Below are 17,500 nucleotides of genomic sequence, written 5' to 3' on the forward strand. Positions count from 1 at the left end.
CTACTCTCATTTGAGAGTATCTATCTCCCACTAGTTAGTATATACTGTTAATGTACACAGGCTTAGAAACTACTCTCATTTGAGAGTATCGATCTCCCACTAGTTAGTATATACTGTTAATGTACACAGGCTTAGAAACTACTCTCATTTGAGAGTATCGATCTCCCACTAGTTAGTATATACTGTTAATGTACACAGGCTTAGAAACTACTCTCATTTGAGAGTATCTATCTCCCACTAGTTAGTATATACTGTTAATGTACACAGGCTTAGAAACTACTCTCATTTGAGAGTATCGATCTCCCACTAGTTAGTATATACTGTTAATGTACACAGGCTTAGAAACTACTCTCATTTGAGAGTATCTATCTCCCACTAGTTAGTATATACTGTTAATGTACACAGGCTTAGAAACTACTCTCATTTGAGAGTATCTATCTCCCACTAGTTAGTATATACTGTTAATGTACACAGGCTTAGAAACTACTCTCATTTGAGAGTATCGATCTCCCACTAGTTAGTATATACTGTTAATGTACACAGGCTTAGAAACTACTCTCATTTGAGAGTATCGATCTCCCACTAGTTAGTATATACTGTTAATGTACACAGGCTTAGAAACTACTCTCATTTGAGAGTGTCTATCTCCCACTAGTTAGTATATACTGTTAACCTCTTTGATCTCTAGGGGCGCTATTTCATTTTTGGATAAAAAACGTTCCCGTTTTAAGCGCGATATTTTGTCACGAAAAGATGCTCGACTATGCATATTCTTGACAGTTTTTGAAAGAAAACACTCTGAAGTTTCAGAATCTGCAAAGATATTGTCTGTAAGTGCCCCAGAACTCATTCTACAGGCGAAACCAAGATGATGCATCAACCAGGAAATGAGCAGAATTTCTGAAGCTCTGTTTTCCATTGTCTCCTTATATGGCTGTGATTGCGCAAGGAATGAGCCTACACTTTCTGTCGTTCCCCCAAAGTGTTAGTAGCATTGTGACGTATTTGTAGGCATATCATTGGAAGATTGACCATAAGAGACTACATTTTCCAAGTGTCCGCCTGGTGTCCCTGCGTCGAAATTGGAGCGTAAAGCCAGGTGCAATTATTTTTCCATTTGAGAGCAAGGAGAAACCAGGCTTCCACGAAGGATATATCATTGAAGAGATATGTGGAAAAACACCTTGAGGATTGATTCTAAACCACGTTTGCCATGTTTCAGTCGATATTATGGAGTTCATTTGGAAAAAAGTTCGCGTTTTGAGGGCTGAATTTTCGTTTTTTTTTTTTTTTTTTTTTTTTTTTTTTGGTAGCCAAATGTGATGTACAAAACGGAGCTATTTCTAATACACAAAGAATCTTTTTGGAAAAACGGAGCATCTGCTATCTAACTGAGAGTCTCCTCATTGAAAACATCAGAAGTTCTTCAAAGGTAAGTTATTTTATTTGAAGGCTTTACTTGTTTTTGTGATAGTTGCCTGCTAAATGCTAACGCTAATGCTAACGCTAATGCTAACGCTAAATGCTACACTAGCTAGCTACTGTTACACAAATGATTGTTTTCCTATGGTTGAAAAGCATATTTTGAAAATCTGAGATGACAGTGTTGTTAACAAAAGGCTAAGCTTGTGAGCTAGCATATTTATTTCATTTCATTTGCGATTTTCATGAATAGTTAACGTTGCGTTATGGTAATGAGCTTAGGTCTATAAATAGAATCCCGGATCCGGGTTTGGTCGTCGCAACAGGTTAATGTACACAGGCTTAGAAACTACTCTCATTTGAGAGTATCTATCTCCCAATAGTTAGTATATACTGTTAATGTACACAGGCTTAGAAACTACTCTCATTTGACTTGATACCTTGGGGTGTTTTACCACGGTTGCTTTGTATCTCCTTGGATAGCAACACACACACACACACACCCAGATACACCTACGCAATCTGGTACGTATGCACACACGCACAGGATAACACACAGACACACACACAGGATAATACACAGACACACACACAGGATAATACACAGACACACACCCAGATACACCTACGCAATCTGCTACGTACGCACACACACACAGGATAATACACAGACACACACACAAGATAATACACAGACACACACACACACAGGATAATACACAGACACACGCACAGGATTATACACAGACACACGCACAGGATAATACACAGACACACACACAGGATAATACACAGACACACACACAGGGTAATACACAGACACACACACAGGATAATACATAGACACATACACACAGGATAATACACAGACACACGCACAAGATAATACACAGACACACACACAGACACACACACACAGGATAATACACAGACACACGCACAGGATAATACACAGACACACACACATGATAATACACAGACACACACACAGACACACACACAGGATAATACACAGACACACACACAGACACACACAGGATAATACACAGACACACACACAGACACACACACAGGATAATATACAGACACACACACAGACACATGATAATAGACAGACACACACACAGACACACACAGAGGATAATACACAGACACACACACAGACACATGATAATACACAGACACACACACAGGATAATACACAGACACACACACAGACACACACACCGGATAATACACAGACACACACACAGACACACACACAGGATAATACACAGACACACACACAGACACACACACAGGATAATACACAGACACACACACACACAGGATAATACACAGACACACACACAGGCACACACACAGGATAATACACAGACACACACACAGACACATGATAATACACAGACACACACACAGACACACACACAGGATAATACACAGACACACACACAGACACACACACCGGATAATACACAGACACACACACAGACACACACACACACAGGATAACACACAGACACACACACAGGATAATACACAGGATAACACACAGACACACACACACACACACACACACACACACACACACACAAACACACACACACACACACACAGACACACACACAGGATAATACACAGACACACACACAGACACACACACACACAGGATAACACACAGACACACACACAGGATAATACACAGGATAACACACAGACACACACACACACACACACACACACACACACACAGACACACACACAGGATAATACATCTCCCTGCATTCTCCCTGGATTCTTTTCTGCCTCAAATTGATGAGCTTTTCATCCATGTTATTTTCTTTCAGCCAATCTTTCCCTGACAGGCCTCATTGGTTTTCCATTGTTGTTGTTGGGAGGGTTGTTTCGGTTCAGGTCCATTTCTTCTAGTGTTACAAGCCAAATCGCCCATATAACCATTAGTAAGGTCCTTAGGGGGGCCTTGTCATGTCAGCCTGGTTATACCTCATGTTCAAGGTTGCTACTGTGCTTTCAACCAGTGCTTTGACTCAGTCCACTCAGACCTGCTGCACTGTATTTCCCTCCTTCCTGTGGGGGTTTAACTGTCCTTATTGAGCACGGATTGGCTGAATGTCTCCCAAAGCAGGAAGTATGACAACCTGTATTGACTGCTGATTGGTTGCCTGTCTCTGTATTGATTGTTGATTGGTTGTCTGTGTGTCAGGTGGGGAACCTGGGCCTGCTGTTTATGTTGCTGTTCTTCATCTACGCTGCTCTGGGGGTGGAACTGTTTGGAGAGCTGGGTGAGTCTGTTTTAATAGTACCTTAAAACCGCTAACAATAATAGAAAATGTACTGAACAAAAACCTCTCATCCTTGATAAAATGGCTAAAGGCATAACCAAAATGTACTGTACTGAACAAACACATCTCATCCTTGATAAAATGGCTAAAGGCATAACCAAAATGTACTGTACTGAACAAACACATCTCATCCTTGATAAAATGGCTAAAGGCATAACCAAAATGTACTGTACTGAACAAACACATCTCATCCTTGATAAAAAGGCTAAATGTATAACCAAAATGAACTATACTGAACAAAAACCTTTCATACTTGATTAAAAGCTAAAGGCATAATCAAAATGTACTATACTGAACAAACACATCTCATACTTGATAATTAGGCTAACAATACATTTTCCTGAGGCTCTATACCCTTATCTCTGGGCCAAAACAAATACTCATTCAAAAATTGCAGTGAACTGTCAGAAATAAGTAAACAAGTTTTATGTTTATTCATATTCTGTTGAGCAGTGATAAATTAATCTCTTCTCCCACCTTTCTCTACAACTCAACTCCCTTCACTCTCTCTCACTCTTTCTCCCTCCCTCCCCTCCATCTCTCAGTGTGTAATGCTGACTACCCGTGTGAGGGCATGAGTCGGCACGCCACCTTCGAGAACTTTGGTATGGCCTTTCTCACCCTCTTCCAGGTCTCCACCGGAGACAACTGGAACGGCATCATGAAGGTACAAAAAACCCTCAGTCAACGTATCTGGTAAAATAAGGGTCAAATAACATAAATCAATTAAAATGGTAAATTTAGGTTATTTATGACTTTAAACACTAGAGAATCATGAGAAATATAGACAGAAGTAGCACAGAAGCTGGACAGAAAATGAGAACAAGACTGTGCCGACAGAAAGAGAGAGGGAGAGAAGAACGAGAGCGGGAGAGAGAGGTAGAGAGAGAGAGAGGGAGAGAGAGAGAGAGAGGGAGAGAGAGAGAGGGAGAGAGAGAGAGAGAGGGAGAGAGAGAGGGAGAGACAGAGAGAGAGGGAGAGAGAGAGAGAGAGAGGAGAGAGAGAGAGAGAGAGAGAGAGAGAGAGGGAGAGAGAGAGAGAGAGAGAGGGAGAGAGAGAGAGGGAGGGAGAGCGAGGGAGAAAGAGAGAGGGAGGGAGAGAGGGAGGGAGAGAGAGCGAGGGAGAGAGAGAGAGGGAGGGAGAGAGATAGAGGGAGAGAGAGAGAGAGGGAGAGAGAGAGAGAGAGAGAGAGAGAGAGCGCAGAGGGATCTGTTTTATAGTGGTAGCTAAAAGCTTTCAACAAGATTGCATCGAGGGTCTTTCACAACACATGGCTATCAGGGGGAAGAGATCATACAAAGTCCATTGCTTCCAATCAGATCCTGTGAATTATGCATATAGTCCTTTAGTCTAACAGATGCTCTTGTCCATAGCAGCATAGAGGTGACTGAAATGGACAGATATCTAACCGACAGATACTACTAACTAATGAAGTACTTATTCACAGATCTCTAACCGACAGAGACGACTAGCTAATGAAGTACTTATTCACAGATCTCTAACCAACAGAGACGACTAGCTAATGAAGTACTTATTCACAGATATCTAACCGACAGAGACGACTAGCTAATGAAGTACTTATTCACAGATCTCTAACCGACAGAGACGACTAGCTAATGAAGTACTTATTCACAGATCTCTAACCGACAGAGACGACTAGCTAATGAAGTACTTATTCACAGATCTCTAACCGACAGAGACGACTAGCTAATGAAGTACTTATTCACAGACCTCTAACCGACAGAGACGACTAGCTAATGAAGTACTTATTCACAGATCTCTGACCGACAGAGACGACTAGCTAATGAAGTACTTATTCACAGGGAGTTGATAATAGTTAATATTTTTCAATTGGTTATATTGCTACCTCATTTGAGAAAATTAGTCTACCTCTGTAAATCTTATTTTTCTCAACCCCCTTTCTTTCTCTCTTTCTTTCTTTCTTTCTTTCTCTCTTTCTTTCTTTCTTTCTCTCTTTCTTTCTTTCTTTCTATGTATTTTCTATCTATGTTTGTTTATTTTCCTTGTTCCTGTCTGTCCTCCAGGACACCCTGCGTGAGTGCCCTCCAGGACCCAGTGACTACCCGTGCCACGCTGGACTCCAGTTCATCTCTCCCATGTACTTTGTCTCCTTCGTCCTCACCGCCCAGTTCGTACTCATCAACGTGGTGGTGGCTGTGCTCATGAAGGTACTGTATGGGGGGACACACAGCGCAGACCAGTCTGTCCTCATAAAACACACACACCGACACACAGCAACACACACACACACACACACACACACCACTGTGCAATAATGTGGAACTGAATGTCTAAACGTAGAACAAGATTCCAGATATTACTGTAAGGATTAATAGAATGCTGAAAGACACTAAGATGGCAGAAGAGTCCATTCACCTGTCACAGTTGGATAACTAAAGTCATGTGATCTGTTTTCCTGGAAGCACCTGGACGACTCAAACAAAGAGGCCCAGGAGGATGCTGAGATGGATGCAGAGATTGAGCTGGAGCTAGCCCAGGGACAACTCCAACTACCCACCTGCTGCATGGGGGGGCTGGGCACTGGGCTGGTCGTGGCTGGGGCCTCTGGAGCGCCTGGTGATTTTACTAGATTTTTTCAGTGAATATTAATATGATTTATTTATTTTGTCTACCTGCCCTGGGACCTCTAGCTAGCCGGCTAAATCTGACACATTTACAGATATGTTGATTGATGTGCATTGTCTCTGTCAAATACATGTAACAAATGAAATTAAATGAAAATTTGACCATGTAAAAACAAATCTCAACCAACCATGTGGATACAATGCATTTTAAAATCATTAATGACAACACAAACATTGTTTACTGTTTATTTCCATTGTGGTCTTCTTCTATCCATTGTGGTCTTCTATCCATTGTGGTCTTCTATCCATTGTGGTCTTCTTCTATCCATTGTGGTCTTCTTCTTTACATTGTGGTCTTCTTCTATCCATTGTGGTCTTCTATCCATTGTGGTCTTCTATCCATTGTGGTCTTCTATCCATTGTGGTCTTCTATCCATTGTGGTCTTCTATACGTTGTGGTCTTCTATCCATTGTGGTCTTCCTCTATCCATTGTGGTCTTCTATCCATTGTGGTCTTCTTCTATCCATTGTGGTCTTCTTCTTTACATTGTGGTCTTCTATCCATTGTGGTCTTCTATCCATTGTGGTCTTCTTCTATCCATTGTGGTCTTCTTCTTTACATTGTGGTCTTCTTCTATCCATTGTGGTCTTCTTCTATCCATTGTGGTCTTCTATCCATTGTGGTCTTCTATACGTTGTGGTCTTCTATCCATTGTGGTCTTCCTCTATCCATTGTGGTCTTCTATCCATTGTGGTCTTCTTCTATCCATTGTGGTCTTCTTCTTTACATTGTGGTCTTCTATCCATTGTGGTCTTCTATCCATTGTGGTCTTCTTCTATCCATTGTGGTCTTCTTCTTTACATTGTGGTCTTCTTCTATCCATTGTGGTCTTCTTCTATCCATTGTGGTCTTCTATCCATTGTGGTCTTCTTCTATCCATTGTGGTCTTCTTTACATTGTGGTCTTCTTCTATCCATTGTGGTCTTCTATCCATTGTGGTCTTCTTTCCATTGTGGTCTTCCTCTATCCATTGTGGTCTTCCTCTATCCATTGAGGTCTTCAGGTGGAGGTGGAGGGTTGGAAGGAGGGAGCAGGCAGGGTCAGGGGGTAGGGCTGATGACAGGGGCCGTAGTGGATCACAGTGGAGTGACCCCTCCCCATAGAGGAGGAGAAAGACACGAGGGACACAGACGACATCACAGGCGGAAGCTGTACTCACCTGCACAGGTTTGTGCACAGGTTAGTGTACTGGGATTCTGTTCTGTTCTATTTGATTAGGTTTTACTCTACGATACTCTACTCGAATCTGCTCTACTTTACTGTAATCTAATCTACTCTACTATAATGTACTTTCATCTAATTTGCTCTACTTTACTGTAATCTAATCTACTCTATTATAATGTACTTGAATCTAATCTACTTGATTTTACTGTAATCTAATCTACTCTACTGTAATCTGATCTACTCTATTATAATGTACTGTAATCTAATATACTCTACTGTAATCTACTCTTCTGTAATATGCTATACTCTACTCTACTATACTCTACTGTAATCTAATCTACTCTACTAAACCTACAGAGGTGTAAATCTATAGATATGTTCCATCTGAGTCTACCTACTAGTTGCATACGGTATACACAAGCACCCACTGCCAATAATAGTGTTCTCCAAACACAACCTTTCATATACACACACATCACCACTCCTCTCCTCATCCCCTTTCCTCTGTCTAAAAATAACCATCTGTTTTAAACACAGGACCATCAGCAAGTCCAATCTAGTCTTGCTATCAGTGTTAGCTACGTAATTAAAACACCTAGAGACAAGAACACACACACTTACTTATAGAACTAAAGCCTGCCTGAGCAAAATGTAATTTACTAAGCCTGAAGAGGGAGGGAGGGAGGGAGGGAGGGAGGGAGAGAGAGGGGGAGGGAGAGAGAGGGAGAGAGAGAGAGAGAGAGAGAGAGAGAGGGGGAGGGAGGGAGGGAGGGAGGGAGGGAGGGAGGGAGGGAGGGAGGGACTACTTAGGATGTAGAATGACAGTGGGTGGTGATATACTGTCCAGATTATTGTCTCTCAGCCCACTGGTATTTTTAAACTGGAGGAGGAGAAATAAGGGAGAGAATCTCTCCATCTTCCTGTATCTCTCTCTAGCATCTCTTTATTTCTCAGTAACTTTCCCCATAGCTCTCTCTTTACTATCTCTCTCTGAGAAATCGCTCTCTCTCTCTGTCTCTCTCTCTGTCTCTCAATTCAATTCAATTCAAGGGCTTTATTGTCATGGGAAACATGTGTTAACATTGCCAAAGCAAGTGAGGTAGATAATATATAAAGTGAAATAAACAATGAAAATTAACAGTAAACATCACACATACAGAAGTTTGAAAACAATAAAGACATTACAAATGTCATATTATATATATATACAGTGTTTTAACAATGTACAAATGGTTAAAGGACACAAGATAAAATAAATAAGCATAGATATGGGTTGTATTTACAATGGTGTGTGTTCTTCACTGGTTGCCCTTTTCCCTTGGCAACAGGTCACAAATCTTGCTGCTGTGATGGCACACTGGAATTTCACCCAGTAGATATGGGAGTTTTTCAAAATTGGATTTGTTTTCGAATTCTTTGTGGATCTGTGTAATCTGAGGGAAATATGTCTCTCTAATATGGTCATACATTGGGCAGCAGGTTTGGAAGTGCAGCTCAGTTTCCACCTCATTTTGTGGGCAGTGAGCACATAGCCTGTCTTCTCTTGAGAGCCATGTCTGCCTACAGCGGCCTTTCTCAATGGCAAGGCTATGCTCACTAAGTCTGTACATAGTCAAAGCTTTCCTTAAGTTTGTGTCAGTCACAGTAGTCAGGTATTCTGCCATTGTGTACTCTCTGTTTAGGGCCAAATAGCATTCTAGTTTGCTCTGTTTTTTGTTAATTCTTTAAAATATCTCTCTCTCTCTCTCTGTCTCTCTGTCTCTGTCTCTCTCTGTTCTTTCTCTGTCTCTCTCTCTGTTCTCTGTCTCTCTATCTTTCTCTCTGTTCTGTCTCGCTCTCTCTGTTCTCTCTCGCTCTGTTCTGTCCCTCTCTCTCTCTCTCTCTCTCTCTCTCTCTCTCTCTCTCTCCCTCCCTGTTCTGTCTTTCTCTCTCTGTTCTCTCTGTTCTCTCTGCTCTCTCTCTCTCTCTCTCTCTCTCTCTCTGTTCTGTCTCTCTCTCTCTGCTCTCTCTCTCTCTCTCTCGCTCTCTCTCTCTCTGTCTCTCTGTCTCTCTCTGTGCATGTGTGTTTGAGTACGAAGACTTCCCAGACCTCAGAGTACATGTTATTGCTTGAAGCAGTAGTTGAGACAGTTGGACTATTGAGCCAACCAAGAGGGGGGTCACAGTGGGGTGTGATTGGTTATGGTGCAGTGGTGGATGGGAGGCCAGCTGGGAGGGCAGCCAATCAAATGAGGTCAGCGCCAACACTTACCCACCCAGGACCTCCGAGTTGGCCAATCGTTGAGCGCCTGCTGAGTTGCATGCCCGCCTGTAACCTTTCTGTGTGTCTCTGTGTGGGTGTCCATCTCTCTGAGGGTAGTGGAGAGTGTGAGGGGAGGAGGGCAGACTGCCAGTCAATAGCTGGAGCTTGGCAGTGCCCACAGAGAAAGACAGGAACACACACACACTCTCACACGTACACACAAACACCAGCTCTTCAATATCTAATTGAAACTCCAACCTCTACTTGAAAGACTTTTTAACTCTGGGTTATTTTAATTAGAAGCAGAACCTCTCGATGCAGCACATTGATCCTGTAGAATATCCAGTCACTGGAATTCTATTCAATGGAATATCTGGTTGAATGGAAGTTAACGATGCTCATTAGCTCTTAAAACACAAACAATGTTTAGTATGAGCAGCATTTGTCTTGGATCTCCCCTGCCTTGTGCCATGGAGTCTATATGGGGAAGGGTGTGTGTGTGCTTGGCTCTACCTGTGAGAGTTAGAAATAACAGGACGCGTACCAGATAATGTTTAATTAAACAACAGAACAGAATGAATCATCTTCACTATGGGTTATGAAAAGAGAACAGAATGAATCATCTTCACTATGGGTTATGAAAAGAGAACAGAATGAATCATCTTCACTATGGGTTATAAAAAGAGAACAGAATGAATCATCTTCACTATGGGTTATGAAAAGAGAACAGAATGAATCATCTTCACTATGGGTTATGAAAAGAGAACAGAATGAATCATCTTCACTATGGGTTATGAAAAGAGAACAGAATGAATCATCTTCACTGTGGGTTATGAAAAGAGAACAGAATGAATCATCTTCACTATGGGTTATGAAAAGAGAACAGAATGAATCATCTTCACTATGGGTTATGAAAAGAGAACATAATGAATCATCTTCACTATGGGTTATGAAAAGAGAACAGAATTAATCATCTTCACTCTGGGTTATGAATAGAGAACAGAATGAATCATCTTCACTCTGGGTTATGAAAAGAGAACAGAATGAATCATCTTCACTATGGGTTATGAAAAGAGAACAGAATGAATCATCTTCACTATGGGTTATGAAAAGAGAACAGAATGAATCATCTTCACTCTGGGTTATGAAAAGAGAACAGAATGAATCATCTTCACTGTGGGTTATGAAAAGAGAACAGACTGAATCATCTTCACTATGGGTTATTAAAATAGAACAGACTGAATCATCTTCACTATGGGTTATTAAAATAGAACAGACTGAATCATCTTCACTATGGGTTATGAAAAGAGAACAGACTGAATCATCTTCACTATGGGTTATTAAAAGAGAACAGACTGAATCATCTTCACTATGGGTTATGAAAAGAGAACAGACTGAATCATCTTCACTATGGGTTATTAAAAGAGAACAGAATGAATCATCTTCACTCTGGGTTATGAAAAGAGAACAGACTGAATCATCTTCACTATGGGTTATTAAAAGAGAACAGACTGAATCATCTTCACTATGGGTTATGAAAAGAGAACAGAATGAATCATCTTCACTCTGGGTTATGAAAAGAGAACAGAATGAATCATCTTCACTATGGGTTATGAAAAGACGGAAGCATAAAGACAGAACGAGAGAGATGAGAGGGGGATACATTTTACACAAGTAAGACGGCTTGGGAGAGAGTGTGAAAGAGAGAGAAGGGAGGAGGAGGGTGAGAAAGAGAGAAAGAGAGCGACAGAGGGACAGAGAGAGAAAGCGAGAAAGCCTTGAAATACCATAGAAACGGCCAGCCCTAGAATGAGCATCTCTGTCTGAGGGCTGACTACAGGAAGTGGATGCCAAGATGTTGAGTTTGACAGACAGGAAATCAAACACACTGACAGGGACAGGCCCCGGGGGTAGATGTCACACACACACACACACACACACACACACACACACAGAGAGATCACCGAGGTGTGTTAACACCGTGTGTGTTCATACAGAGTGCTAGACGCTGCCTGGATCTTCTGTCTTCAGGCTTGATGATGTGAATCACCATCACACTGAGAAGCTAAAACACACAGCAGGAATGATCATCACAGGCTGCTCCTGTCAAACCACCAACGCTTTCTTCATCAAGGGCAGAGTTTGGTCTGGTAAACCTAGTCTGGTTAAACCTAGTCTGGTAAACCTAGTCTGGTTAAACCTAGTCTGGTTAAACCTAGTCTGGTAAACCTAGTCTGGTTAAACCTAGTCTGGTTAAACCTAGTCTGGTAAACCTAGTCTGGGTAAACCTAGTCTGGTAAACCTAGTCTGGTTAAACCTAGTCTGGGTAAACCTAGTCTGGTAAACCTAGTCTGGTTAAACCTAGTCTGGTAACCTAGTCTGGTTAAACCTAGTCTGGTTAACCTAGTCTGGTAAACCTAGTCTGGTAAACCTAGTCTGGTTAAACCTAGTCAAAATGTTAATGTATTCTTATTTGAGTCAGATGTCAGAATGCTTTATAGAGTGGATCTTCATGTTTCTTATTGGCATTCACAAAAGTACCAAGTACAGTATGCACCTTGTGTGAGGAACGGCCCATAGCATCAGGAGCCTATTTCCTGTTCCTGTAGCGTGAGACAGCTTGATGTACAAGTACACCCCCTGGATAGGACGCTCGTCTACGTGTCTCAGGGACTCACTCCCAATCTATTTCCTGTTCCTGTAGTGTGAGGCAGCTTGATGTACAAGTACACCCCCTGGATAGGACGCTCGTCTACGTGTCTCAGGGACTCACTCCCAATCTATTTCCTGTTCCTGTAGTGTGAGGCAGCTTGATGTACAAGTACACCCCCTGGATAGGACGCTCGTCTACGTGTCTCAGGGACTCACTCCCAATCTATTTCCTGTTCCTGTAGCGTGAGGCAGCTTGATGTATAAGTACACCCCCTGGATAGGACGCTCGTCTACGTGTCTCAGGGACTCACTCCCAATCTATTTCCTGTTCCTGTAGCGTGAGGCAGCTTGATGTACAAGTACACCCCCTGGATAGGACGCTCGTCTACGTGTCTCAGGGACTCACTCCCAATCTATTTCCTGTTCCTGTAGCGTGAGGCAGCTTGATGTACAAGTACACCCCCTGGATAGGACGCTCGTCTACGTGTCTCAGGGACTCACTCCCAATCTATTTCCTGTTCCTGTAGCGTGAGGCAGCTTGATGTACAAGTACACCCCCTGGATAGGACGCTTGTCTACGTGTCTCAGGGACTTACTCCCAATCTATTTCCTGTTCCTGTAGCGTGAGGCAGCTTGATGTACAAGTACACCCCCTGGATAGGACGCTTGTCTACGTGTCTCAGGGACTCACTCCCAATCTATTTCCTGTTCCTGTAGCGTGAGGCAGCTTGATGTACAAGTACACCCCCTGGATAGGACGCTTGTCTACGTGTCTCAGGGACTTACTCCCAATCTATTTCCTGTTCCTGTAGCGTGAGGCAGCTTGATGTACAAGTACACCCCCTGGATAGGACGCTTGTCTACGTGTCTCAGGGACTCACTCCCAATCTATTTCCTGTTCCTGTAGTGTGAGGCAGCTTGATGTACAAGTACACCCCCTGGATAGGACGCTTGTCTACGTGTCTCAGGGACTTACTCCCAATCTATTTCCTGTTCCTGTAGCGTGAGGCAGCTTGATGTACAAGTACACCCCCTGGATAGGACACTTGTCTACGTGTCTCAGGGACTTACTCCCAATCTATTTCCTGTTCCTGTAGCGTGAGGCAGCTTGATGTACAAGTACACCCCCTGGATAGGACACTTGTCTACGTGTCTCAGGGACTTACTCCCAATCTATTTCCTGTTTCTGTAGCGTGAGGCAGCTTGATGTACAAGTACACCCCCTGGATAGGACGCTTGTCTACGTGTCTCAGGAACTTACTCCCAATCTATTTCCTTAATGCTGAGTGCCAAGGAGTATGCCTCGCCCGGGGATCAAACTTCCAACCTTCCTATCTCCGGGCGCACACTCACTGTATTGTAGGTAAATGTATGAGTTGGCCTGTAATGAGTTGTACACAGTACCAGTCAAAAGTTTGGACACACCTACTCATTCAAGCGTGTTTCTTTATTTAGACTATTTTCTACATTGTAGAATAATAGTGAATACATCAAAACTATGAATAACACATATGGAATCATGTAGTAACCAAAAAAGTGTTAAACAAATCAAAATATATTTTATATTTGAGATTTTTCAAAGTAGCCAACCTTTTCCTTGATGACAGCTTTGCACCCTCTTGGCATTCTCTCAACCTGCTTCATGAGGTAGTCACCTGGAATGCATTTCAATTAACAGGTGTGCCTTGTTAATAGTTAATTTGTGGAATTTCTTTCCTTCTTAATGCGTTTGAGCCAATCAGTTGTGTTGTCAAATCAAATGTTATTGGTCACATACACATGGTTAGCAGATGTTGTTGTGCGTGTAGTGAAATGTTTCTGCTTTTAGATCCGACAGTGCAGCAGTATCTAACAGATAATATCTAACAATTCCATAACAAACCTAATACACACAGTCTAGTATGGAATGGAATGGGATGAGAATATATACACTACCGTTCAAAAGTTTGGGGTCACTTAGAAATGTCCTTGTTTTTGAAAGAAAAGCACATTTTTTGTCCATTAAAATAACATCAAGTAATGTTGTTAATGTTTTGTTGTAAATTACTATTGTAGCTGGAAACTGCAGATTGTTTATGGAATATCTACATAGGCGAACAGAGGCCCATTATCAGCAACCATCACTCCTGTGTTCCAATGGCACATTGTGTTAGCTAATCCAAGTTTGTCATTTTAAAAGGCTAATTGATCATTAGAAAACCCTTTTGCAATCTGTTAGCACAACTGAAAACTGCTGTTCTCATTAAAGAAGCAATAAAACGGGCCTCCTTTAGACTAGTTGAGTATCTGGAGCGTCAGAATTTGTTGGTTTGATTACAAGCTCAAAATGGCAGAAACAATTAACTTTCTAATGAAACTCGTCAGTTTATTCTTGTTCTGAAAAATGAAGGCTATTTCATGTGAGAAATTGCCAAGAAACTGAAGATCTCATACAACGCTGTGTACTACTCCCTTCACAGAACAGAACAAACTGGCTCTAACCAGAATAGAAAGAGGAGTCGGAGGCCCGGTGCACAACTGAGCAAGAGGACAAGTACATTAGAGTGTCTAGTTTGAGAAACAGATGCCTCACAAGCTCTCAAATGGCAGCCCCATTAAATAGTACCCGCAAAACACCAGTCTCAACGTCAACAGTGAGGAGGCGACTCCGGGATGCTGGCCTTCTAGGCAGAGTTGCAAAGAAAAAGCCATATCTCAGACTGGCCAAGAAAAAGATAAGATTAATATGGGCAAAAGAACCCAGACACTGGACAGAGGAATGCTGCCTAGAAGGCCAGCATCCCGGAGTCGCCTCCTCACTGTTGACGTTGAGACTGGTGTTTTGTGGGTACTATTTAATGAAGCTGCCAGTTTTCTAATGATCAATTAGCCTTAAAATGATAAGCTTGGATTAGCTAACACAACGTGCCATTGGAACACAGGAGTGATGGTTGCTGATAATGGGCCTCTGTACGCCTATGTAGATATTCCATTAAAAATCAGCCGTTTCCAGCTACAATAGTCATTTACAACATTAACAATGTCTGCACTGAATTTCGGATCAATTTGATGTTATTTTAATGAACAAAAATGGTGCTTTTCTTTCTAAAACAAGGACAATTCTAAGTGACCCCAAACTGTTGAACGGTGGTGTAAGTATAAAATATATGGATGAGCAGTGACAGAGCGGCTAAGATGCAATAGATAGTAAAGAATAGATAGTGAAGGATACAGTATACACATATGAGATGAGTAATGCGAGAGATGTAAACATTTTTAAAGTGGTATTATTAAAGTGACTAGTGTTCCATTTATTAAAGTTGCCAATGATTTCAAGTCTGTATGTAGGCAACAGCCTCTCTGTTAGTGATGGCTGTTTAACAGTCTGATGGCCTTAAGATAGAAGCTGTTTTTCAATCTCTGTCCCAGCTCTGATGCACCAGTACTGACCTCGCCTTCTGGACGGTAGCAGGGTGAACAGGCAGTGGCTCGGTGGTTGTTGTCCTTGATGATCTTTTTGGCCTTCCTGTGACATCGGGTGTTGTAGGTGTCCTGGAGGGAAGGTAGTTTGCCCCCGGTGAAGCGTGGTGCAGACCGCACCACCCTCTGGAGAGCTCTGCGTTTGTGGGCGGTGCAGTTGCCGTACCAGGCGGTGATACAGCCCGACAGGATGCTCTCAATTGTTCACCTGTAAAAGTTAGTGGGGTTTTCGGTGACAAGACACATTTTTTCAGCCTTCTAAGGTTGAAGAGGCGCTGTTGCGCCTTCTTCACCACACTGTCTGTGTGTGTGGATCATTTCAGTTTGTCTGTAATATGTACAGTACACCAAGGAACTTAAAACTTTCCACCTTCTCCACTGCTGTCCTGTCGATGTGGATAGGGGGGTGCTCCCTCTGCTGTTTCCTGAAGTCCACAATAATCTTTTTGTTTTGCTGACATTGAGGGAGAGGTTATTTTCCTGACATCACACTCCGAGGGCCCTCACCTCCTCCCTGTAGGCTGTCTCTTCATTGTTGGTAATCAAGCCTACCACTGTGGTGTTGTCTGCAAACTTGATGATTGAGTTGGAAGCGTGCATGGCCATAACAATCATGGGTGAACAGGGAGTACAGGAGAGGCCTGAGATTGCACCCTTGTGGGGCCCACGTGTTGAGGATCAGCGGAGTGGAGATATTGTTTCCTACCTTCAACACCTGGGGGCGGCCCGTCAGGATGTCCAGGACCAAGTTACACAGGGTGGGGTTGAGGCCCAGGGTGTCAAGCTGTGACAAGGTAGTGGTGGTATACAGAAGATAGCCCTATTTGGTAAAAGACCAAGTCCATATTATGTCAAGAACAACTCAAATAAGCAAAGAGAAACGACAGTCCATCATTACTTTAAGACATGAAGGTCAGTCAATCCGGAAAATGTCAAGAACTTTGAAAGTTTCTTTAAGTGCAGTAGAAGAAACCATCGAGCGCTATGATGAAACTGGCTCTCATGAGGACCGACACAGGAAAGGAAGACCCAGAGTTACCTCTGCTGCAGAGGATAAGTTCATTAGAGTTAACTGCATAAGAAATTGCAGGCCAAATAAATGCTTCACAGAGTTCAAGTAACAGACACATCTCAACATCAACTGTTCAGAAGAGACTCCATGAATCAGGTTTTCATAGTCGAAGTGCTTCAAAGATACCACTACTAAAGATACCAATAAGCAGAAACTTGCTTGGGCCAAGAACCACGAGCAATGGGTTAGACCAGTGGAAATCTGTCCTTTTGGTCTGATTTGTCCAAATGTTTGGTTCCAACTGCCTTGCCTTTGTGAGGTGCAGAGTAGGTGAACAGATGATCTCCGCATGTGTGGTTACCACCATGAAGCATGGAGGAGGAGGTGTGATGGTGTGGGAGTGCTTTGTTGGTGACACTGTCAGTGATTTATTTGAATTTACTTAGAAAGATACACTGCTTCTTAATGCAATCGCTTTGTTACATTTCTTTTTAACGTTACAGAAATCGCTCACTATTC

The 17,500-nt window shown here is 42.4% G+C and overlaps 1 protein-coding gene across 1 annotated transcript in view; it reads left to right on the forward strand.

The window, feature by feature from the left end:
• LOC139423757 (voltage-dependent T-type calcium channel subunit alpha-1I-like) overlaps nucleotides 1–17,500 on the forward strand; it is a 99,991-nt gene that overhangs the window by 62,132 nt on the left and 20,359 nt on the right. Inside the window, exons 24-28 of the mRNA XM_071175386.1 lie at nucleotides 3,647–3,725; nucleotides 4,331–4,452; nucleotides 5,831–5,974; nucleotides 6,230–6,405; nucleotides 7,448–7,631. Of these exons, the coding sequence (XP_071031487.1) occupies nucleotides 3,647–3,725; nucleotides 4,331–4,452; nucleotides 5,831–5,974; nucleotides 6,230–6,405; nucleotides 7,448–7,631 (705 nt within the window). The remainder of the gene's footprint in view (nucleotides 1–3,646; nucleotides 3,726–4,330; nucleotides 4,453–5,830; nucleotides 5,975–6,229; nucleotides 6,406–7,447; nucleotides 7,632–17,500) is intronic.

The sequence above is a fragment of the Oncorhynchus clarkii genome, chromosome 13 (assembly GCF_045791955.1).
Source record: "Oncorhynchus clarkii lewisi isolate Uvic-CL-2024 chromosome 13, UVic_Ocla_1.0, whole genome shotgun sequence".
NCBI lineage: Eukaryota > Metazoa > Chordata > Actinopteri > Salmoniformes > Salmonidae > Oncorhynchus > Oncorhynchus clarkii.